The sequence below is a fragment of the Mesoplodon densirostris genome, chromosome 6, assembly GCF_025265405.1.
Source record: "Mesoplodon densirostris isolate mMesDen1 chromosome 6, mMesDen1 primary haplotype, whole genome shotgun sequence".
In the NCBI taxonomy this organism is placed as follows: domain Eukaryota; kingdom Metazoa; phylum Chordata; class Mammalia; order Artiodactyla; family Ziphiidae; genus Mesoplodon; species Mesoplodon densirostris.
The window spans coordinates 4,226,064-4,249,469 of NC_082666.1; the positions used below are offsets into that span (position 1 = coordinate 4,226,064).

General features: G+C 50.9%; 1 protein-coding gene across 1 annotated transcript in view; it reads right to left on the bottom strand.

The window, feature by feature from the left end:
• The window catches only part of CFAP77 (cilia and flagella associated protein 77), a 131,914-nt gene that overhangs the window by 16,174 nt on the left and 92,334 nt on the right, over window positions 1-23,406 (bottom strand). Inside the window, exons 4-5 of the mRNA XM_060102576.1 lie at window positions 12,561-12,666; window positions 8,285-8,386 (exon numbers count right to left, since the gene is read on the bottom strand). Of these exons, the coding sequence (XP_059958559.1) occupies window positions 8,285-8,386; window positions 12,561-12,666 (208 nt within the window). The remainder of the gene's footprint in view (window positions 1-8,284; window positions 8,387-12,560; window positions 12,667-23,406) is intronic.

Genomic DNA, 23,406 nt, shown 5'->3' on the forward strand with positions numbered 1-23,406 from the left:
GCTGGCACCTTGATTTCCAACTGCCAGCCTCCAGAAATAAATATCCGTTGTTTAAGCCACCCAGCCTATGATATTTTGTGAGAGTAGTCTGAGCAGATTGAGACAGACGTTCATAATCCTTAGGGCTGTTTAACAGACAGACAGCTTGCCTCCAATAGGATGTTTCTTTATGAAGCCCCAACCTGCTTTATGGCAAATGTATGAAAGGGCACAGCCAGCCTTGGGGAATGTGTGCTTTAAACATATCTGTGTAGGAGGAATTGACATTGACCCAGGGAGCTGGGGAGCTGCTTGTTGAAAACGCAGGCTTGGTGGCTACCCCAGACCCACTGGATTGGGGTCCTGGGTGGGGCCCTGGAATCTGCATTTTATACCTCCCTCAGAGGACCGCAGGCACAGCCAAGTCTGAGAACCATTCATCTAGAGAAGCAGATGGCAACGCCCCGTCCAACCCAGAGATGTTACTGCTCCGAGACCTTCCCCTGGCCCGGCCCGTGCCAAGTGCTTTACATGAACAGTTCACTTGATGCCATCATGAGCCCCACTTTACAGATGCAGATGCAGAGGCAGGCCCGAGGCAGGATGGCACCTGGCGCATCTGTGTGGTTTCCGAGCCCACAGGCTAGGCCCTCCTGCTGGGCTCCGTCTCTGCCTCAGGCCTTTTGATGCAGCAAGCCTGATCCCCACCCCCCTCCATCAATGGCCTCTTTCCTCTTTAGCCTTGGGGCCAAGCTGCCATTTAAAAGATGCTCCGGGGTTTTGTCAAAGTCTAAAGGCTATCAGGGCAGTGGCAAGTTTCGTTTATTGCGAGGGCTTAAATCAGCCAGAGCAGGGCTGGCCACGACCCTCTGGACACTAATAAACACCCGAGGTCCTGACCGCCCTTCTCTTCCCTTCCCAGGTCCTGCATTTAGCCCCCACTGGCCCCTGACCTCGGTTGCAGGTCCTTGGTATTTATTGACTCTTCCAGGGCCTGAGGCCTGGAGGCAGCCAGCCAGAGGGCTCCGCCACCACCTGCCACTTGTTAACTGTGACCCTTGGGGCATGTGACTTGAAGCTTCCAAGCTTTGGTTTCTGTGAGCATTGACACCAAAGGAGACCATCCATCGAGGCACCCAGCCTGGCCTCTAAGAGGCGCTTGGGATGTGTGAGCTGCCGGGTGTGGTTTTTGTGCTGTCATCTGGGGGCGCCGTCTTCTTGGACGCCCTTTCCTCTGCACCTCCAGCCAGTGGACTTTGGTCCAACTACCCACATTGTTTGCACTGGCTAAGGCATCATTTCCCAGGTTCTCTTTGAGGAGAGGAAGGGAAGAAGCCAAGAAAACATCCCCATCATCTTCCTTCCTCTCCGACGTGTTATGTTCTCTGACGCCCGTGAACTTTGCATCTCTGAGGGAAACCAGGGAGGCTCTATGTATTGCATGCGGCTTGTAGATATGAGGATACCGGCTTCTGGATTCATCTCGCCTGCACTTTTGACAAACCTCAGTTTGAATGAACCTTGACTTTATCCAAGTAGATCATCGAATGTTGTTTATCTGCGGGACCCTCCTGCTGGCCACGTGCCAGGCGGCTTGGACCCCATCACTCCCGCAGCCTTGGTGCCTGGCAACAGAGGCTGACAAGTGGGGACATGTGGAAACGAGGGAGACATGGAGGAAGTCATTCCAGAGGTGGCAGACGTTAACCCGAACTCCTTCTTAAGCCCGGGAGATTCTCTTTAGATCGTGGGGGATTTATTCTCTTGGGGATGAGCTGGAAGAAGCAATTGGGGACCTGGCAAGTCCTATCAACTCCCAAACTCAACATGAGATTCTAGCTATCTCCAGAGATTAGAAATAGATGCCTGATGTCAAAACAAGCCGTCTCAGTCTATTTTCTGGTTGATTTTCAACACGAAATTGGAAATATTTTCACACCCAGTGGGGGGTGAAGTGCTTTCTGGATTAAACTGAAAATTCCCAGGGGTGCCCGACAGATTATGGGGACAGCCAGGCTGAGGGTCGCCAGGCTGCAGGGCTGTTTTGTTACAACTGCCAGCTCCCACACCCCGCATGATGCCTGCCTCCTCCCTCCATGACCCAGGTTCCCTCAGACTTCAAGATTCTCCAGCTGCACCAGAAACTTTGCCGCGATCTCCTCTCCTCCCCCACCCCCCTCCCCGGCCCCTTTTCGTCTTGTCCCCATCCCCAGAGCTTCAGCTCACTGGGATTTGAACAGCAATGTCACCTCGTGAGCAGGTGCCTAAAAATTCTGTCTCTCCGAGGTGCCGGATTATGTAAAACCAATTAAGCCCCTGCTTTTATTCCTTCCGCGAGTCAGCCCTTCTGCATACTGATCTGATTTATAATGGGAGGGGGAATCTGCATTTAGGGGAGAAATGTCAAGAGCATCAGAGCCTCTGAGTCATTCTTCCGATTGCCCCGTTCTGCGTGTGACATATTCCATTCGTGCTCGGTGCCCTACACGGCAACCTGGGATGATTCTTATTCTGAGGCAACACACCGACAGGATTCTTAAAATACATCACTGGTGCAGGGACCTCAGGGAGGGGCAGTCCATCTGGAATCTGCCCTTCCTGGGTCTGGAAGGAGTGACTTTGGGGCTTGAGACACCCGTGCGGAGAACGGTCCATCTTTACTTGAACCGTGCGGGCCCTTTGGAGAGGTGGCGGCCGCAGGGTGGATGGGCTGAGAGCCTGCCCTGGGGCTTTAACAGAGAGCTAACTTTCCAGCCAGCTATGATTTGTAAGAGAGCTTAAAGGTGGGAAAGAAAATCCTTTTCTTAGATTCAGCAGCTTTCACTAATCAGCTGCATCTCTGGGCGTCACTGCTTGGCTGACTGCTGATTTTTTTCCCCTACCGTCTCCTGTTCTATTAGTGAGCCAGGGGCCCAGGAGACCCAAGGCAGGGTTAGTCTTCCACAAAGAGGGGAGTCCGATCCGAGCATTCAGAGCACAAGAGCTTGTAAATCAAACTGTTAGCTTAATAGCTTGGGCCATTATTCTAAAGCAGTGGGGCTGAACCCAAAAGCCAAATGAAAATATAGTCAATTTGTTCATACTTTAGTGACTGAATGGCTATGTAATGTCGGTGGGTATCGGGGCTGCGGAGGAAAGATGAGGGCTTGCGGGGAGAGGAGGAGTGTTGGGGTTGAAGTGGAGACCCCGAGATGCTTGGGCACACCCCCCTCTAAAATGGATCTTGGATCTCCCGTTATAACACGGACTTGGCCATAGAGATCCAGACTCCGCAAGTCAGCCGCTTTCCCGACTGGGGCTGAGCGCCAGCCTCTGACCTTCACGCCTGATGGAAACTGAACAGGAGAAACCAGGCTTGGCCGGCAGCACGGGGAGTGCTCGGCGAGCCGTAGGGAGGAACAGGGCTGAAAGGGGCTTGAGCACAGGGACAGGCACCCAGGGGAAGGATGTAGAGTCCCCATCCTTTAAAAACATTGAAGAAAAAAAAAACGTACTGGTTTTGTAAAAGTTACAGGAACTCATTATAAAAATGGAAACAGTGCAGAGAAGAGCATCAGAGAAAGTAAACCAGCCTCCAGCTGACCCCAGGGATCCCAGCCACTGCTACTCGGGGCCTCTCCTTCCGGACGTCTGTCCTGGAGCACAGACCCCCGCGTGGTGTATGGGTGCCTCCATCCAGATGGGGTCATGCAGCACAGGTTCTTTCCCCCAATAATATGTGGGGAAATTATTATTAAAGTGGGAAAAGATGATTAAAGTGTCAATAAGTACAGACTGAAGTCAGTATTTTCAGTGGCTGTATAATATTTCATGATGTCGTATATTATCTCTGCGATACCTGTGTAATATCTCCCAACACGTACCTAAGCCATTACTTGCCTGTGACGTCCAGGCTTTCACCACTGTCAGTGCTGCTATAAATATTTGGGGGCACCCGCCCCTCTGTCTTTGGGCTGTTATCACTGGCAGTCTTTTTGTAGAGGGGGATAAACCGTCTGTTTTTCTTGATTTCATACCAGGAGACCATAGAATATATGGTTCCGATTGGGTCACTTTTGAGAACAGAGGGGGCGCTGTTACTTAGTCTGCTTCCCAACCAGACCCAAGGAGGGCTGTCCTGGGTGAGCTGGGATGCCCTGTCCCCCCCCCCGCCCAACCCCACCCAGGGACACAAAAGTCCACATTGTGCTGATGTGGTTATCGTTGTGGGAGGTCATCGCCACCCCCAAACTCGGGGCTGCCAGCTCAGGTTGACATCTCCCCAGCATTTCAGGCTGTGAGAACTGGACGCCTAGGGCTGGAGCTTCTCCAGACTTCCCCGTCTAGTGGTCCACCTGCTCAGTTAGCTGTCCGCCCGTCTGTCTGTCCACCTCACTCCTTGCCTGTCGCCAGCAGCCCTACAGTAGTATATGGTCAGTGCTGAGAACAGGGTCTGACACAAAGGTGCTCAGAGATAAGATTTGTGAATGAATGAATGATCACCAGGACCACCCTCATGGCAGCTGCCATTTACTGGTGGCTTGATAAGGGTCAGGCGCTCTGCTAAACACGTGTTCTCATCAAACAGCCCTGCCAGGGGAACCTCACTGGTCCACTTGACCGAAGAGGAAACGGGGCCTTGGACAGGTCAAGCCACGTGACAGGTCAGGAATGGCAGGGTCACCACGTGGCCCAGGTCTGGCTGACCCTGGAGTCACGCGCACACAGACATACAGCACCGCCCCCTCCTCCCTCCCCGCTGGCCCCCAGAACGCCTTGCGGAAGGGAGCGCAGAGAAAGCCCGGCCACCAGGCACAGAGGGCGTGGCCCCAGGCCCAGGGGTCCCCCCACTCAGGAACGAGGCAATGAGTTCATGTCCTGTCCCCAAAATGAGAACCTGCCCCAGTTCACTCTGGGTTTGGGGTCTGCGGCCTCCACAAGACCCCGTGCCTCACGCCACGTGGCTCCTTGGTCATGGAACCTTGGGTTGGAAGAGACCCTCAAGAACAAGTGCTTCCCCCTCATTTTCAGGTGGGGAAACTGAGCCCCAGGGAGGTCCAGCTGCTGGCCCAGGCCTGGGGGCTGGCTGGCGGCCTGTTATGAACATCCTGGCAGACAGGCTACTCGCCAGCTGTCGGCTAACCCTCCCTCTGGGCACTGGCCCTCGCGTGGCAATTGCTGGTCACACAGACTAGGAGATAGCGCTGGACCCCGTGTGGCCGGACAGGGAACCCCACCGAGGGGTGTCTCTGCCCCTTTCCTTGGTCCCTCTGGGCCCAGATCCGGAGGTGCCCCGTGCGGTGCCGGGTGGGGATGGATGGAAAGCCAGCTTGCTGAGCGCTCACCCAGCCCGGGAGCACCCGCGCCCTGCCTGCTGCTTTTCCGTGTGAAAGGTGTTTAATTATTTCTGACAGAGTTCAGCGTAGACATCTGTTCTCGAGCTGGGGGAGTCCATTTAGGTTATCCATCACCGTGACAGATTCCACTTTTTTGGAAGCGCTTTTTCCTTTCATAATGGGGCCGGGTGGGGAAGGGGGGCTGGGCGGATCGGCACAGACACAAGACACAAAGACCCTCCTGGGGCCTCAACAGCAGTAACCCCCCTGTGGGAGGAGCAGCTCTGGCCACGCCCCTTCCGAGTCCGGACCCTGTTGGTGGCTGCTGCAGCTGGTGGGCACTGGGACCTTTAGGCTGGGAAGGGGGTTTTGTCGGGTCTGTGAAAGGCTTTTAAATTCGTCTGTTGTCCTAGGCTGCACTGGTGATTCATTCGTTCATGCACTCCTTCATTCATCCTTCCCACAGACATTTTACTGGCCACCTGCTGGGTGCCAGGCCCTGCGCTGGGCTCCGGGGACACAGTGGAGACAGCAGACATGTCCTTGTGGGCTCGCACTTTACGGGGGAAGATGGACATTGAACAACGAATGGCCCGGTTAAGTAATGAATTGCAACGTGGCTACGTGCCTCAAAGGGGTAAAGGAGCCCTTTGCTGGGGCCCAGGAGGTGAGGGATGGTGTCCTCAGCAGGACAGAGAAGAGGCCCCGTATCAGGCTGGCACTCCCTTCTCACAGGGCAAGTTCCTTCCCCTCTCTGAGCCTCAGTCTCCGAGTCAGTAGAATGAGAGTGTTATATCTAGGAGATAATGCATGTCCAGCACGTGGCACACAGTAAGAGCTCAATAAATACTGTTCATGGGTGGTATTTCCCAACGGGGAGGGCACCGAGGGTCGCGGCGGTGGCGGCAGCACCCTGGGGCTCTAAGCGCCTCTGCTGGGCTGTACTGCGTGGCGCCCAGGGACCAGCCCTGCTCTGAGATTCCTGCAGCTGAACTTGCAGAAGCCTGTGAACATCCCCAGGAAAGATGAAAAATCACCCGATAAATCCCGGGGCTTGCATTTTTATTCTGTTTCTTGTTATTTCTATGACACAATGGATAGTGCCTTTGAGCTCGGGCCCTGCAGTCAGAGGAACCTGGGCTCCAGGCCGAGCCACTTGCTGGGCAAGGAAAATGGAACCCATCTCTGCCTGTCCTCGGTACAACTCGGGTAAGGATGCGTGTGTGAAATAATGACTTAGCACAAACAGAGGGGTAGCATCCCAGGTGGGCCACCGTGTTCCTAACGGTGATTTGTAACAACTAAAGACTGGAAGAGACCTGAGCTCAGCTGAGTCAAATCCCCTCTTTTAGAAATAGAAACTCATTTATATCTGGATTTCCAATCCTACTCCGGGCCGGGCTGCGGGCTTACCTGCGGGTGAGACAAGGGCTCCTGACACAGCAGAATCCATGTTACCTGGGGTGGGGGTGGTGGAGGCGGGAGGGGGGCCTTTCCTTGCTCCGATGGGCTGGGGGGAGACCACCTGAGCCCTCCTGGGTCCATTGGGTTGGGAGCTAATTGTAGATTCTAAATCGGAGACAAGGGGGCTGAGAGGGTCTGGGGGTCAGTGCTGTAGAGCAGACTGCTGGCAGGGCATCTCGTGCCTGGGGAGCCGTGAGTCCCATGCCTTCCTGGGCAGGGTCCCCAGGATGCCTGCATCCCCCATGGACGTCAAACATCAGGAAAATCAGAGAGAAAAGAGCAAAAGAGGAAAAAGGCAACAGAAGAACAGGCCAGGAAGGAGGCGGTAGGCGAGACTCCGAGTGTGAGAGGCAGGGAAAGGGGAGGAGGTATGTGGATAAAATGGCAGGAAATTGGGGGAGGCGGAGGAACCAAAGGCGAGGGGCGCTGCCCAGGGGCGGAGGAGTGATAACGGGGCAGCAGCTCGGTGACCCCCCACTCTTCCCGCTCGGTGCCCAGTCCCGCCCGCGTGTGCAGGGACGGCACGGGCTGATGAGTGGTAGGGCGGTTGGCCACTGACACATGCTGATGGAGGCCACTTGGGCAGGACATGAGAGCAACATCAAGGGGGGCTGGCGGGCTTCTCTGGCAGCCTGTTTGATTGCATTAGGTTCAGGAAGGCATGGGCCCCTTCACTGTCTAAATTGCAGTTTAACTCTACACAGCGGCTGGGCCTGGGCTGTCTGGGAACCTTTGTGCGGCTGTCTTCCCGGGACCAGGCGTGGCCCTGGTGGCCCCTAGAAAGGCTCCCTGTGCCCGAGCTGGGCATGCACGGCCCCCACCATCCCGTGGCACTGTCCCCAAGTCTCCCGGTTCCCCTCCTCTGACAATGGCCCCGGCTATTCCTCCTTTTTCTTCTGCTAAAAGCTGCTGAAGAAGAAGCCCCGTCACGGTGCGACAGGCCTACGTGGCCAAATGGACCCTGGGTTAGTCCTGAGGCCAGAGCATGGTGGGTGTGAGATCATTCTGGGTGCATGACAGCCCACAGGAGACATTTGCTCCATCTCCCCATGGATGCCCCCCTGTGGGAGGTTTAGTGCTGATGGCATGGGGCTGTCTTGTACCCCCAGGTCCCCAGTGTAGGATATGGTGCAATGACCCCATCAGTAGAGGGGGTTTTGGTCCAGACAGCGTCCACCTCAGTGGACAGACACCCAGACTCCTAGGTCAGATGGCCCAGCTTCAGCCCAAGGCTGCCCTCACCAGTGTTCTCCACGTTTCCTGTCTGTGAAATGGGGGTGACGGCAGCAGCTCCCCACTCCCATGTGTGGGAAGAGTCAGTGAGGTGGGGCTCAGTGACTGACACTTAGGAAGGGCTCCAAAATGTTAGTTATTGCTGTTGCTATTATTATTATTTTTGCTGTCGTGCCAGTCGATGGGTAGAAGCCCACAGAACTCTACGGTCTAGAGGACAGGTAGAGACCAGTCAAGGTGAGGGGCATCCCCCCCGCTGGGTGCAGGAAGGGGCAGGTGAAGGCGAGACTGACCTTCTGGAAGCGAGGCATGTGCCAGAGGGCGTCCAGCTTCACAGGCGGCTTGTACTTCCTCAGCTGACTGCTCCGGGTCTCATACAGGTTCCCGAGGATCACCTGCAGGCCCGAGAAATGCCAAGGCAGGATGGTTCCCGGCTCCCTGGAGAAGCCCGAGCCACGACGAAGAGTTGGGATTCCTGATGTTGCAGACCCATGCGTCCCTTTCCTCCTGGCTCTGAACCTTCTCCCTGTCTGATTTCAGTGCACCTGCACCCCTGGCCCTGCCTGTGATCACAGTGGACTTGGGGATGGGAGCATGGGACGCTGAGAGCGTGTTATTTGGGTTTCAGGTTCGGCCCTAGAACTCTCTGGGTTCTGACATGCGGCCACCTTGAGGGCAGGGGTGTGTCCCAGACACCCTTGTAATTTTCTCAGTGGCTAACACAGCCCCGGTGATTACCACGGACGCCACAGTGTCTGAAGGAAGAATGAATGATTCGATGGCTTGTTGCCATTCTGTGGAGCAGGTCCTCAGCGTGGTCTGCTCGTGGAAGAGGAAGGAGGACTCCTTTTCGGGGGAGGAATTTGGGGGCTTGGGTCAGGGCCTTGGAGGTCTCTGTGGGTGGGATTTCAGAGGCACAGAGGCGGTCCTGCTCCTCTTGAGCTGCACGCCCCGCGCCCACAAACAGAGGTCGGCAGGCCCATAATTAGGGTCCTGTAGCTCATGGGGTCTGCTGTGGACTGAATTGCGTTCCCCTCCAAATTCATATGTCGAAGCCCTAACCCCCAGTTGTGACCGTATTTGGAGATGGGCCTTTAAGGAGGTGGTTAAGGTTCAGGGCGGTCATCAGGTGGGGCTGTGACCCAGTAGGACAGGTGTCCTTCTAAGAAGAGGAGAGACACCAGGCTTGTCCGCTCAGGAAAGGCCATGTGAGGACATGGCGAGGAGGCGGCCATCTTCAGGCCAAGGAGAGAAACCTCCAGAGAAGCCAACTCTGCTGGCCCCTTGACCTTGGACTTCCAGCCTCCAAGATTTCTGTTGTTTAAGCCACCCAGTCCATTGTATTTTGTTATGGTCACCCCCAGTAGACAAACACGGCGTCCCAGGCCTCCAACCTTAGAATCAGAGGGGGAGTGGCCCTGGAGTCTGCATTTTCAATGTGTGCCCCGGGGAATTCCGTACACAGTCAGGCCTTAGCCCACGCCTGTGATCCTTGTCGAAATCCAAACCCCCCGAGGGGAGTTAACAGGTAAACAGGGGCCTCTTGTTTATAACTACAGCCTCAGTGTAAAGAGTGGTAGCCTCACACCCAGAGCGGATGAGCTGGACGATGCACTGGTGCCCAAGTGACCCAGAGGGGATGGGCCACTGCAGACGGGGGTGTGACAGAGGACGCAGGGCAGACAGTGCACCCGACAAATAAAAGCTGACCTGAGCTTAACTGAAGATGCCACCACCCCAACGAACCCCTTTGATTGATTGATTTTGTTGATCAATTATATTAATTTTATTGAATGCATCTGTGGATAACTTACAAGCCGTTTGGATCAGCTCTCCCCTCCGCTTTCTAGAACAGCTTTGAAACTTCATCTTCGAACCAAAGCCAAGAGGCTGCCCTGCCCGGGGTGAATGAGCTGGCCTTCAGAATTGGAGGGACGAAGGCAGGTCTTGTCACCTTTCCAAACCTCAGTTTCCTCTGCAGGAAATGGGGGTACCGATGCCTAACAAACAGGTGCTTGTAGGATTTGTGGAGTTAGCTTTGAGCAGAGTGTCTGGTCCAAGATGATTACTCACTAAATGGAAGCTGTTTCCAAGAATTTCATTTGGGGGTCATCATCTTCCAAAATCCAGGACATCCTGAGATGCTGAAGAGACAGGCTTCTCCTAGGATGGGGGCAGTTTGACCTTGTAAATCAAAGGTCTTATCAACCCTACTAAATTGTTCATCAGGCCCTCAGCCATTGGTGGGTCTGGGTGTTGGAGCCGTGTGATAGCCACAGAGAATCTTGGGACAGGAAGAGAACTCTGGGGATGGTTTGCACAAGTATTTTCTGAGTGCCCACTATGTGCTGGGCCCAGCTCTGCAGGCCCCCATTTAGTCTGACCCCCTTTTTGGCCCAGTAAGGTCACTGAGACCCCAGCAAAGCAGTGACTCACTGAAATTCACACACACACACACACCCCCAGGCTGGCACCAGTCCCCAACCAGTGCTTGGGGATGGAGCCACGCACAGTGGCTGCTTAAGGGGTTGTCTTCTGAAAACTGAGGGGCACTGGCTATGAGATTGTCTCTAGACTCAGAAGACGTGTCTTTGGAGGCTCGGGATTCTGAGGACCTGTGACACTCTGAGCTGTCGAGAAATAGCTGCTAATTAAAAGCAGGACTCTGGATTGGAGCTATAAAGCAGCAGCGTGTAATGGCAATGCTCCCTTGGAAACTGGTCGTTACCATAGTGAGCTCACTCCTTCTGGAGCTATTAACAAATAAACTAGTCATGGGCTGCTTTAAAGTATTATTACAACGCTCTGCTCTTTAATGAGTGGTTGTCTCAGACTCCACCCACCGCTGACAACAGCCAGGAGGGGCCTTGGCTCCTGGCTGGGCCTGGGGAGCCCTGGGCCCCTCCACCCAGCAGCCTTTCCTGGCCGGTCCCAAGGGTGCCAGGATCCCTGATAAGACTTTTCCACTCCCCAGTTTGTCTCTAGAACATCACAGGCACTGTTGCTGAATCCTAAGCTTTCCCGTAATCAGCCAGAGTGGGACCTCACCATCAGGAAAAGCCTGGACTTTGGGGCGGGACACACCTGGGTCCTGGCTTGGCTGGGACCTTTGGCCAGTCACTTAACCTCTCTGAGACTGAGTTCCTCCATCTGAAAATGAAACAAACTGAATGCTCTGATGAGACTCGGACCTCATGGGGTGTCCAGGAGGGCAAAAGGCATGAACACAGGGTGCGTGCTGGATCCAGTTCTCTGCACGGAATCTGGAGGAGGGATGGCATTGGTGAGATCGTTGCAACAACCAAAGACACTAAAGCTGTGCTTCTAATGAAATCTATACAGTGCTACGTGAGCATAAAGCAATTCTGATTTTACCGTCATCGATCCAGATCTACTGGATAAGAGACCAACCTGAGTGCTCCAGAAGTCCGAACCTCAGACTATTTTATTTTTATTTATTTTTTAAAACTTTTAAAAATAAATTTAGTTTTGGCTGTGTTGGGTCTTCATTGCTGTGTGCGGGCTTACTCTAGTTGCGGCGAGCGGGGGCTACTCTTTGTTGCGGTGCGCAGGCTTCTCATTGCGGTGGCTTCTCTTTTTGCGGAGCACAGGCTCTAGGTGCGCAGGCTTCAGTAGTTGTGGCACGTGGGCTCAGTAGTTGTGGTGCGCAGGCTCAGTAGTTGTGGCACACGGGCTTAGTTGCTCCGTGGCATGTGGGACCTTCCCGGACCAGGGCTCGAACCCGTGTCCTCTGCCTTGGCAGGCGGATTCTTAACCACTGCGCCACTGGGGAAGCCCTCTCAGACTATTTTAAAGGGGGTACCATGTTTAGTATCTTCAAATGCAAGTGACAATGCAAATTCACAACTAAAGATGTTTTTCCAGGTAAAAATCTCACCTAGATGCACACCGTTGACAACTGCTGGTGCTTGAGTGTCATTCTGTCCTCAGCTCAAATTTCCCAGTGTGGCCACCACCATTCTGGGCCTCGATTTCCATGCCTGGGAGCTAGGGTGACACCCAGCTCACAGGCTTGTATCCAGCGCACATAAGACAATGTATGTGTTGTACGTGGAGTGGTTAGCATGGGGCTTAGTCATCCACTTGATACAAAATGTATCCTAATGTTTCATAAAACGCAGTCTTTATGGAACCCTCCCAGAAGTGAGTTTTCTCTTTGGACTTTGCCTTCCTAACCTTTTCTTTATAGATAGACCGGGGCACTTTTCTGTCCGGGCTAGGTCAGATTCGTGGACAATCTGGTTTCCAGATGTGTGGGGTCACACGGAGTTTGGTGGGACCGTCCCCAGACGAGAATCGGGAGATGGGGTCCTGATCCTGCCCCAGAGGCACACAGGGCCAGTTTACTGGTGATGCCGGCAGGGCTTAAGTTGGGGTTGAACCTGACCCTTTCAACAAAGCAACAAGCAACTTGATTCCCCAGCCCTGCCCACATCCCAGCAACAAACATGCACAGACGGCATCCTTTTGAGCTTTGGCTTTGCCTCCCTCAGCCGCTCCCTTCTTTTCCCTCCCACCCCATCAGTCATCCACTCTGGAGTGGTTTACCTTATGCTTTTTCTCCAGTTTAATGGCTTTCTGGTTGGCCTTTTGTTCCTGCACCCACAGCTGCTGGTACCGATGCTGCAGCAGATCAAAGAAGGGGGTGGAAGGCCTGTGGGGAAGAAGACAGAAGGGCTTGAGGTCGGGGAAGGCCCCCCTCCCCAGAGGCTGCCCACCTGACCATCAGGGCTACAGGGCAGAATGTTCTACCCAAGGCTGTGAGAGTTTCTCTTTGGCCCTTCTGCAGCCGTGGAAGAAACGGTGCCTTGAGTGAGTTGTTGGGCCTGACATGGTGCTGGGCCTGACATGGTGACAGACTCTCTCCTTGACCAGATTTTAGGCAGGCTTCTCAGAGCCCTCTTTTTGATTAGGCCTTGTTCTTGGGACCTATCTTTGGCCGGATGAAGTCAGCCTTAGCAAAGAACCCTGCTAAGTCAATCCCCCCACCCTTGATATCTCATCACCTTGGCCTGCCTTTCCAAGAGTCCTATGAAGTCAGTTTAGTAAGAATCCCCCTACCCTGGAAGTCTCCCCGTAGTAATTTTCCATCCACTCTGCTCCTTGGCTATAAATCCCCACTTGTGTTGTAGTCAGAATTGAGTGAGGTCACTTTCCCCTTTGCAATAGTACTGAATAAAATCCGCCTTTACTGCCTTTAGCCTCCTCTCTAGTTCTCTTTGACAAGGGTCTCCAGCCAAGGAGAACTTACCCTGTGTAGAGCATTTTGCATGCCCCACTCCTCACAGCACTGTAAAGTGGGTACTTTATCATCCCCATCCTAAGGTCCCACTGGGTGTGAGACCCTCTCAAGGTAACCTAATAGGTGACGAGGAAAAGTTCTTTATAGAAGAACCAAAGCTAATAAAATGCAGGAGGAAGGACAGAATTGGGGGAAGAGAATCATTACTTTGCAACGCCTAATGAAATAATGGATTTAGGTGATCATCAATGATGAGGTGGAAGGCTGATGGGGAGCGTTACAATGGATGTGTCAGGCTACGGCAGCTGGACCAAAGGATCAATTTGTTTTTATTGTGGTAAATATGCATAACATAAAATTTACCCAAGTGATCAATCTTACCATCATGGGAAGTGACAGATGTGGGTCTGGGAGTGATTAATAGGAGGTATGTAGCACCACCCGCCAAACACTTTGGGGGAAACAAACCCCAAAGTGAGCCCAAAGGTAATCAGACTTCTAGACCATCACTGTCAAATGGAAATATTATGTGGGCCGCCAGGTAACTAAACTTCGTCTAGTAGCCATGTTAAAAAGAGTAAAAAGAAACAGGTGGAATTAATTTTACTAATGTATTTTATTAACCCAATATATCCAAAATATTATCATGTCAACATGTAATTAAAGATAGGAATGGGGTATTTAAAAGGTTGTTTGAAAATTTGAATTTAAATTAGTTTAAATAAAATGGAAAATTCAGTTCCTTAATGCCGCCAGCCACATGCCAAGTGCTCAATAGCCATTTTGGACACACAGCTCTCAGCCCAACTACCATGATTTACAGGAAATGCAGGGGGAAAAGGAGCATGGTAAACACCACCATGGGGATGCTGTTTGCCACATCTGGAGTGTGGGACATTCTACAGGACAAGTGACTCAGTCACTTCAACAAAGGACATTGAAGAAAGGGGAGGATGAGGAAGTGATATCGATCAAAAGTGACTTAAGAAATACATTAATCTGGGCTTCCCTAGTGGTGCAGTGGTTGAGAGTCCGCCTGTCAATGCAGGGGACGCGGGTTCGTGCCCGGGTCCGGGAAGATCACACATGCCGTGGAGCGGCTGGGCCCATGAGCCATGGCCGCTGAGCCTGTGCATCCGGAGCCTGTGCTCCACAACGGGAGAGGCCACAACAGTGAGAGGCCCGCGTAGCGCAAACAAACAAACAAACAAAAAACCTCCAGCAAAAAATAAAGCACAGTAAAATAAAATAACAAAGTAAAAAAATGAAACAAGAGTGACAATAAATTGAGAGTGGTTGAAGCTGTGTGATGAGGGTTGATCATGGTTGTGTATTATCCTATTTGCTACACTTTTGTGCATGTTTGAAATTTTTCATAATAAGAAGTAAAAAGACAAAGAGGAAAAATCCAGGGAATAAAGCTCATTGTTTTCCCTGTTCACTTCTTTCTCATCTTCCTTGTGATCACAAATAGTCTTTATCACCTTCTCCATCGCTCAGCTCGGTTCCAAGCTGACTGCCTCCTCATATTTCTGGACCAGAGGGTCTCACATTTTACAATGCATAAAAATCACTGGGGTCCCCTCCCCAGAGGTTCTGATCCAGGAAGCCTGGGGGTGATGCCCAAGAAAGAACATTTTTAGCAAATATAGGAAGTAGTTCTGATACAGGGTGAGTGGGTTGAATGGTGCCCTCCCAAATGTTTCCATTTTAACTTCCAGAACCTGTGAATATGCCTTTATCTGGAAAAGGGGCTTTTGCAGATGTAGTCAAGTTAAGGATCTCGAGATGGGATTAACAGTATGTAAATCGCTTTGAGGGGTAGGCCTTCAATCCAATGACAAGTGTCCTCATAAAATACATACAGACTCGGAGATACAGGGAAGAGGAGAGGGTGAGGTGAGAGAAAAGCCAGAGAACGTCTGGGGCCCCCGCAAGTTGGAAGAATCCAGGCAAGAGTCTCCACTAGAGCCTCTGGAGGGCGCACCGCCCTGCCAACACCTCAGCTGCAAACGTCTGGTCTCCAGAACAGCCAGAGGCAAGAAAAATACATTTCTGTTGTATGAAGCCGCCAGGTCTGTGGTCATTTGTTACGGCGGCCCCAGGAAATGAACACATGGAGGTTCCTCAGCCCACACTTTGGGAAACACCAAGAGAAACTGCGGTGCAGACGCGTGCTGTCCAGAGAAGTTCCCGAAACCAGACATCACCGGGTCTTTTACAGCAGAAGGAACCTTCCAGCAGCGTTTTGCAGACCGTCACATGAGCGTGGATCACGGAGGGGATCTTGTTTGAGACATGTTCTGGTTCGATGGGTCTGAGGCGTCTGGAGAGGCTGTGCCCAGGACCCACCACCCTTCGGGGCTTAAGGCCTCATCAATCATCCAGGCCTGGGGCTCTTACCCCCGAGAGTCCCATGGAGTCGCAGACCACCATCTCTGAACAGGAGTGTATAGACACCATGTCTGCGGAGAGGGCCCACAGCTTTCATCACATTTTCAAAGGTGCCAATGCCCCCGGAGAAGTTCAGAGCTTCTGTTCTTCCCCTGTGACCTTATTTCACAGACGAGGAAATGGAGGCACTGAGCAGTGAAGCTACTCCCAAAGCTCACATGCAGTAAGGACCCGAGACTGCAAACCTGGGGCTTCTGGCTTTGTGTTTTATACAGTCTGCACGGTGGTCTTTAAAGTGTTTGAAACTGTTGTCAACACTTAAAAACTGGGAAATTTTACATTAAAGGAACCCAGCTTTCCAGATTGTCTTGAAGATGTATACATTCTGGCCAAGTGGGTCTGCATTCCTACATGGCAACAATTGGCTTGAGCTGAGTATCAAGTGTCATTTAGCCCAAGTCCTCTCCCTTCCCTATTGTCCTCTACTGCCCGCTGGGCCGGTGCAAGTGTTGGATTTTGTGGCTCCAGAGCCAGCCGCAAAGAGCTGGACTGGACCCTAAACATCCTCCTCCCAGCCCCCTCCTGTTCTCCCGCCCTGTCTGCGCGCCCAGGACAGTTCACCTCCCTTCCATGGGGACCTCACTGGGACTAGACTGACCCGGGACTGCGCTTGAGTGGAGCTTCAGTGGCTTTGAAATGCCACTTGAGCTCAGAGGTCTCTTTACAGGGCAGCCTGCAGTGCATCTACAAACAGAGGCTCTTTGTTTCCCTGTTCCCTTACCCCTGTGGTGACTTTTATTACTTAATTATTACACACCCCATGCTTCTGAGCAGCCTAATTTATAGCCGTGCTTTCTAATGACACGAGATGCGTAATCTTGCAAGATCTACCCCAAGAGGCCATTCACAACAGAAAAGCTATTTTCCCAGCAGCCCCCACTGCCCACATCACCGCGAACCCAGCCTCGCAGCCCTCCTGCAGGCTCGCTGACCATCTTTGTGTCCTGCTCCAGCCAGGGGTTCTTATTACTGGGAAGAGGCGGGCGGGGTCGGGGGGTGGGGTGGCGCTCAGAGCAGGAGAAGAGCTGACAAACCTTGTAAGTTACAACAGCCTAGCCCTGACTGGCTGACGGAGGACCAGCAGGTTTTGCCCATTTCTGCTCAGGCTCATTAAATCAGATAAAAAGGTGGAGAGGCTTGTCTGACATGGGGAAAACCCAGGACGTAAAGTGTATCACATCATCCCTTGCTTCAAATGCCCTCGACAGGCTCCCATTTCTTAGACTCAACCTAGATGCCGAGCTATGGCCGGCAAAGCTCTTCCCTCCCCCAACTCCTCCCTGACACTCAGCATCTCCTTTGCCTTCAGGTTTCAGCTGTTTGGTCACCTCCTCGGAGGGCTTTTCCCTGACCAGTCCATCCTCAAACGGCCCTTGCCAGGTACCCTCATAAGCAGAAGTTCTCTTGTTCATTTGTCATGGGTTTATAACTAGTCTTGGTCATTGAGTACCAATGCCAGCAGGCATGGTTTCAGTGGGATGTGAACTGACATGGTGCCGCTCTCAGTAATGATGCTTTGTTGAAACAGAGAGGAAGAGAGGGAGGGAAGGAGCCAGAGAAAGAAAGATGAGGCAAAATTTTAGGAAATATACTTTTCATAATTCAGAGTATTATAAATCAGGCTATATATGAGTTGTAAGAAATTTAAGAGAGTGAATTGACGGAAATTGTTATCCAGTGGAGAGGAAGGAGAGCCTTTTCAACAAGTGGTGCTGGAACAGTTGGATATCATGGACAAAACCAAAACCAAACAAAAACCTCTTGACCCAAGTCTCATACTTTATATAAGAATTAACTCAAAATGGAGCAAAGATTTAAATGTAAAACTGTGAAACTTTTAGAAGGAAATATAGGAGAAAATCTTTGGGACCTAGGGCTAGGCTAGGTGATGAGTTCCTAGACTTGACACCAAAAGCATGATCCAGGAGAAAGAGAAAAAAAAGATAAATTGAACTTCCTCTAAATTAAGGACTCTTGCTCTGTGAAAGAGTCTCTTGAGAAAATGAAAAGATAAACCATGACTAGGAGGAAATATTTGCAAACCATGTATCTGGCAAAGGACTCCTATCTAGACTATGTAAAGAACGCTCAAAGCTCAACAGTAAAAGAGATAAACACAAACAAACAAACAATTGTATTAGAAAAGGGACAAAACATGAAGAGACATTTCATCAAAGAAGGTATATGGATGGCAAATAAGTACATGAAAAAGTAGTCAACATCCCTCGCCATTGGAGAAATGAAAATTAAGAGCGTAATGTCATGTCACTACACACCTCTTAGCGCAGCTAAAATAAGAAATACCTAGTGACAATGCCAGAGCAAGGATGCAGAGAAACTAACCCTCTTATACATTGCTGGTGGGAGTGTAAAATGGTGTAGCTGCTATGGAAAATGGTTTATCAGTTTCCTAGAAAACCAAACATACACCTACCACATGGGCCCAGCAATTGCACTCCTGGGCATTTATTCCAGAGACATGGGAACTTATGTCTACACAGACACCTATACACCAATGTTTGTAGCTGGAATATTTGTAATATTTCCAAAGTGGGAACAGCCAAAACGTCTTTCAATGGGTGAGTAGTTAAACTGTGGTCCATGCATACTATGGAATACTACTCAATAGTCAAAAGGAATGGACTATTGATACGGCAAAGACTTGGGTGATGTCAAGGCCATTATGCTGAGTGAAAAAGACCAGTTTCACAAGGTCACATACTGTATGATTCCATGTATATATCATTCTTGGAATGTTCCAGGGATTAGGGAGAAGGGTCACTATGTGAGTGTATGGCGTGGGGGGGTGTCTTTGAGGTGATAGAACAGTTCTGTATCATGATTGTTACACAAATATACACGTGATAAAATGCGTGGACACTAAATACACAAAGGAGTGCATGTAAAACTGGTGAAATCTGGGGAATTTCCTGGCAGTCCGGTGGTTAGGACTCAGCACTTTCAGTGCCCAGGGCACAGGTTCAGTCCCTGGTCAGGGAACTAAGATCCCTCAAGCCGCGTGGTGCTACCAAAAACAAAACAAAACAAAACAAAACAAAAAGCAGCTGGTGAAATCTGAATGCAGCCTGTGTATTGTACCAACATCAGTCTTTCAGTTTTGATACTGCACTATAGTTATGTAAGATTTTATCATTGGGGATAACGGGTGAAGAGTAAACAGGATCACTCTGTACTATTTTTACAACTTCCTGTGAATCTGTAATTATTTCAAAGAAAAATATTTTTTTCAAAATGCAATCAAGCATGCTAGAGGAAAGCCTAAACTGTCTTTCTACTTTATAGAAAAAATATTACAAAATTACTGTCATACAAAGAGGTGATCAAAGAGTATGGAGCCCAAAAATGTGGGGAAAAAATGAATATGGGGTGTGACAGGCAATTAATCCTTTTAAAATGTGTTATTTTTCTGGATTTTGTGGTTTATGATATTTGTCAGCTAATTTAAAATTTTAATTTGTTCTGATTTCTTTTCTCATTCTACTTAAGTATTCCGTTTTATGCCTAAATTTGTATTCATGATCTTGAACTTGTTTTTCTTAAAGGGAACCCCCAAACGTGGATAAGTTCCTGGTGCCACGAAACATGGAGCTGCCCTCGAGAGCAGGTAAGATGTTTCTTTTAATCATAAGAGAGTATTAGGTATAACTTTATGCTAATAATGTGAAACCAAAACAAAAGGGGTGATTTGTCCAGGAAAATATAAACGATCAAAGTTGACTGAAGTGCTTATACATAATGTTAATAGAGCCACGGGTACCAGGCCCGGGTATGTTCACACGTGCACCCTCCCAACCTTGCTGAGAACAGTATTCCAGGACTTTCCAGAACTCTTTATAAAAAAGCTTCCCACTTAAAATAGATAACCAACAAGGACCTACCATATAGCACAGGGAACTCTGCTCAATATTATGTAACAACCGAAATAAGAAAATGATTTGAAAAAGAATAGTTACATGTATAACCGAGTCACTTTGCTGTACACCTGACACTATCACAACGTTGTTAATCAACTACACTCCAATATAAAATAAAAAGTTAAAAAAAAAGAAAAAAAAGTTTCCCACATCATGTTATGATCCCAAACTGAGACAAGGAGAATGTCTCAGTCAGTCTCACTTAGAAGAGCAAATGAAGGCCTTCCCTGGTGGCGCAGTGGTTAAGAATCTGCCTGCCAATGCGGGGGACATGGGTTCAAGCCCTGGTCTGGGAAGATCCCACATGCCGCGGAGCAACAAAGCCCGTGTGCCACAACTACCGAGTCTGTGTGCCACAATTACCGAGCCTGCGTGCCACAACTACTGAAGCCCGCATGCCTAGAGCCTGTGCTCTGCAACAAGAGAAGCCACCGCAATGAGAAGCCCATGCGCCACAACAAAGAGTAGCTCTCACTCACTGCAACTAGAGGAAGCCTGTGTGCAGCAACAAAGACCCAACGCAGCCAAAAATAAATAAATAAAATAAATACATTTATTAAAAAATTTTTTTACATGGACCATTTCATTATCTCTAAATTATACCTCAATAAAGTTGTTTTTTAAAAAAGAACTAAGAAGACAGATTGAGGTCAAAATAGCCCAGGCAGGAGTCATCACAGAGGAAGGTCTTCACAAAGGTACTAGGGAGCCATGGATGGTTTCTGAGCAAGGGAGGAGGGAGGGTGTGATGACAGCCACACTTTGGAACTGTTGCTGGGGGTGGTGGTGTAAATCAGTGGAAAGGAAGGGAACAGGATTTGAGGATCCAAGGCCACTCCAGAGGGAGGGAAGACACAGCAGAGGAGCTACACACCTTGTGAATGGGATCTCAACTCTGTGCTCACTCATTTGTCCATCCATCCATCTGGCCCACCCAGGAGCAATAACCAGCTCCCCGTGATGGGCCAGGTTTTGTGAGGTGTGGGGACATGCTCATGGGGACGTGCTGTCTGCACCCTGGGGTCACAGGGCACGCAGCAGAAACACCGATAATCATCACAGCTCACACTTCTTCCTGCTACCTGTATCCTTAGGACACTAACCTAGAGACAGATACCAATACCCTCTTTTCACAGATGAAAAATCTGAGGCCCAGAAAAGTTGACTGTCTTGCCCGAGACCACACAGCCAGTGGGTGACATATTGCATTTGCCTGGGAAGCCCTTGAGCATATCCATCCTGCAGCCCTGCCCCCCTGCAGAGCAGAGGGCTAATTGTCAGTGTAGACGCAGCCACTGGAACTCAGAGAAGAGAGCAAGTGAATTGAGCGAGGGCGTGGGACAAGCAAAGTCCCCTCTGAGCCTTTTGACGGGTCTTTGGGGATGAGCAGAAGGGGACTGAGCTGAGAAATGAAGCAAGGAGAACCCAGAGAGAGGGCGCAGCATGAACAAAGATGGGAATCAGGCCTAGCGGGCACCATGCCTCGCAGCCCTAGACCCGCCTGATGGACATCGGAGAATAAGAGCCATTCAAAAATGCCTCCCGGGGGCTTCCCTGGTGGCGCAGTGGTTGAGAGTCCGCCTGCCGATGCAGGGGACACGGGTTCGTGCTCCGGCCCGGGAAGATCCCACATGCCGTGGAGCGGCTAGGCCCGTGAGCCATGGCTACTGAGCCTGTGCGTCCGGAGCCTGTGCTCCGCAACGGGAGAGGCCACAACAGTGAGAAGCCTGCGTACCACACACACAAAAAAAAAAAGCCTCCCAATTTTTAAATGAGCACTTACTACACCGAGCCCGCTGGCAGCACTCCAACTGCCGTCTCCCTGCTGCTTCCATAACCTTGAAAGTGAGGGTGAACATCCCAGCCTTCAGATGTGGAAACTGACACGCAGAGCAATCAAACAACTGGCCCGCGGTTTACTCACGGATCACGGAGGGGGCCAGGCGACAGAGCCAGGGTCCCCATCCAGCTTCCCCGGCTCTAAGGATGCCAGGTCCCAACAGTTAGGCTGTGCACTCAGTGACCCCCACGACAGCTCTGAGTGCCCTGGGCCGGCGAGGCCACCACCGAGGGCTTCGACAAATTATTTGCTGATAACCTGGCAGGAACCTGTCGGAAAAGTTCCTCACCACCCTAACGTTCCCACTGACAATGAAACCATGTCAAAACTCAGTCTGATAGAGCGGAAAATGGGGAATACAATGAAATGCGAACAGCTCTTACTCGGGGTTGGCCTGCAAGAAACTTCACCCCAGACCAGGGGTTGATCTCCGATGAAGGTAGCTGGGGACAAGCAAGGGAAATGGAAATTATCATTTGCAAACATTAGGCTGACACTTCGTGCGTGCAGGGGGCGGCGAGGGCTGACAGCTCTGATTTGCAGAATCGGTTCCTCTCTGCCAAGGAGGGCTCTGTGGATTAGAGGGGGCCCCTTTCATGGCAAACCCACCTTCATCTTGGCTGCTCATTAAAACTTTGTGGAGCTGGAGAACTTGGCGGAAGAGAGGAAGCTGGAGGAAGCTTCTGAGGGACATTAGGTACACATTTGTTGAAAGGTGTTTGAGAAGGGAGCCTTGGGTCTGACAAACCGGATTTTAGTGCGGCTCTCCGTTCACAGCGGGCTAAAATAATTGGTCATCAGTGACTACTAATTCGGTTTAGTAGCCAGAGGCAATTTTTTTCTTCCTGGAAAATCAATGACAGCACGGAGGTCTGTTCAACGTGATTCCGCTCAAGACGGGTCCTTATTTGGCGCTTGATGCCTCTTCCAGTGGAGACAGCTATTTTGTTAAAATAAAATTAAAATCCATCTCTAATGTGCCAGCGGTCTGCTGCTCCCAGGGGGGTGGAAGAGGCCCTGGTCCCAACGCCGGCACAGCCTCGAGGGCTCAGGAGTGGATGGTGGCCTCCGGGACGGGCCGCACGTCCTCGGTTGGGTGTGAAGTTCAGAACACGCTGTAGACCGTTGGGGGGTCTGGTTTTGGAGGAGGGGAGAGGCTGGAGGACTGGGCTTCTCTGGGCTGCTCTAAATCAGAACCCAACCCACAAGGGACACCCGACAGTGGCACCATCTAAGGAAACCCAACTTCTCTTCCACCCGCTGGAGGTGTTTCTCCAAGTCAGACGCGTGCTCGGACGGCACCGAGCAGTGAGCTGCAGGGATCCAGGAGCCTCCCTTCTCCGCTCCACCTGAGGCTTCCTGAACAGGCCCATCTGTGGGCAGGTGACCTTAGTGAACATGACCGAGGACTTTGCTTGTGCCTAAAGTAGCACCACTGTTTCTTGTAATAAGTGATTCTGGCTAACATTGCCCACAGGCTACCAAAGCCACAGCTAAAGCCTTTTTTCCTTCTTTCTTTTTTTCTTTTTTTTTGCAATTGAAATTTTTATGGAGGTCACTGTAGATTCACATGCAGTTGTAAGGAATAATACGGAGAGAGGGAGGGGGAGAAAAAAAAGAAATACAGAGAGACCCCCATGTACCCCTTACCCCGTTTCCCCCAGTGGTGACATCTGGTAAAACTAAAGAACAAAATCAAAACCAGGATATTGATACGGAATAATCCACCCATTTTTAGATGCCACCAAAGTGACTCATACTCACTGGTGTATTTGCTTTTATGCAATTTCATCCCATGTGTAGGCCTGAAGACTCACTACCACAGTCAAGATACAAAACAGCTCCATCACCTCAAGGATGCTTCCTAACCTCACCTACCTCCCTCCTACTCTGCACCCATGGGCCTGGGATGCTTTGTTTTCA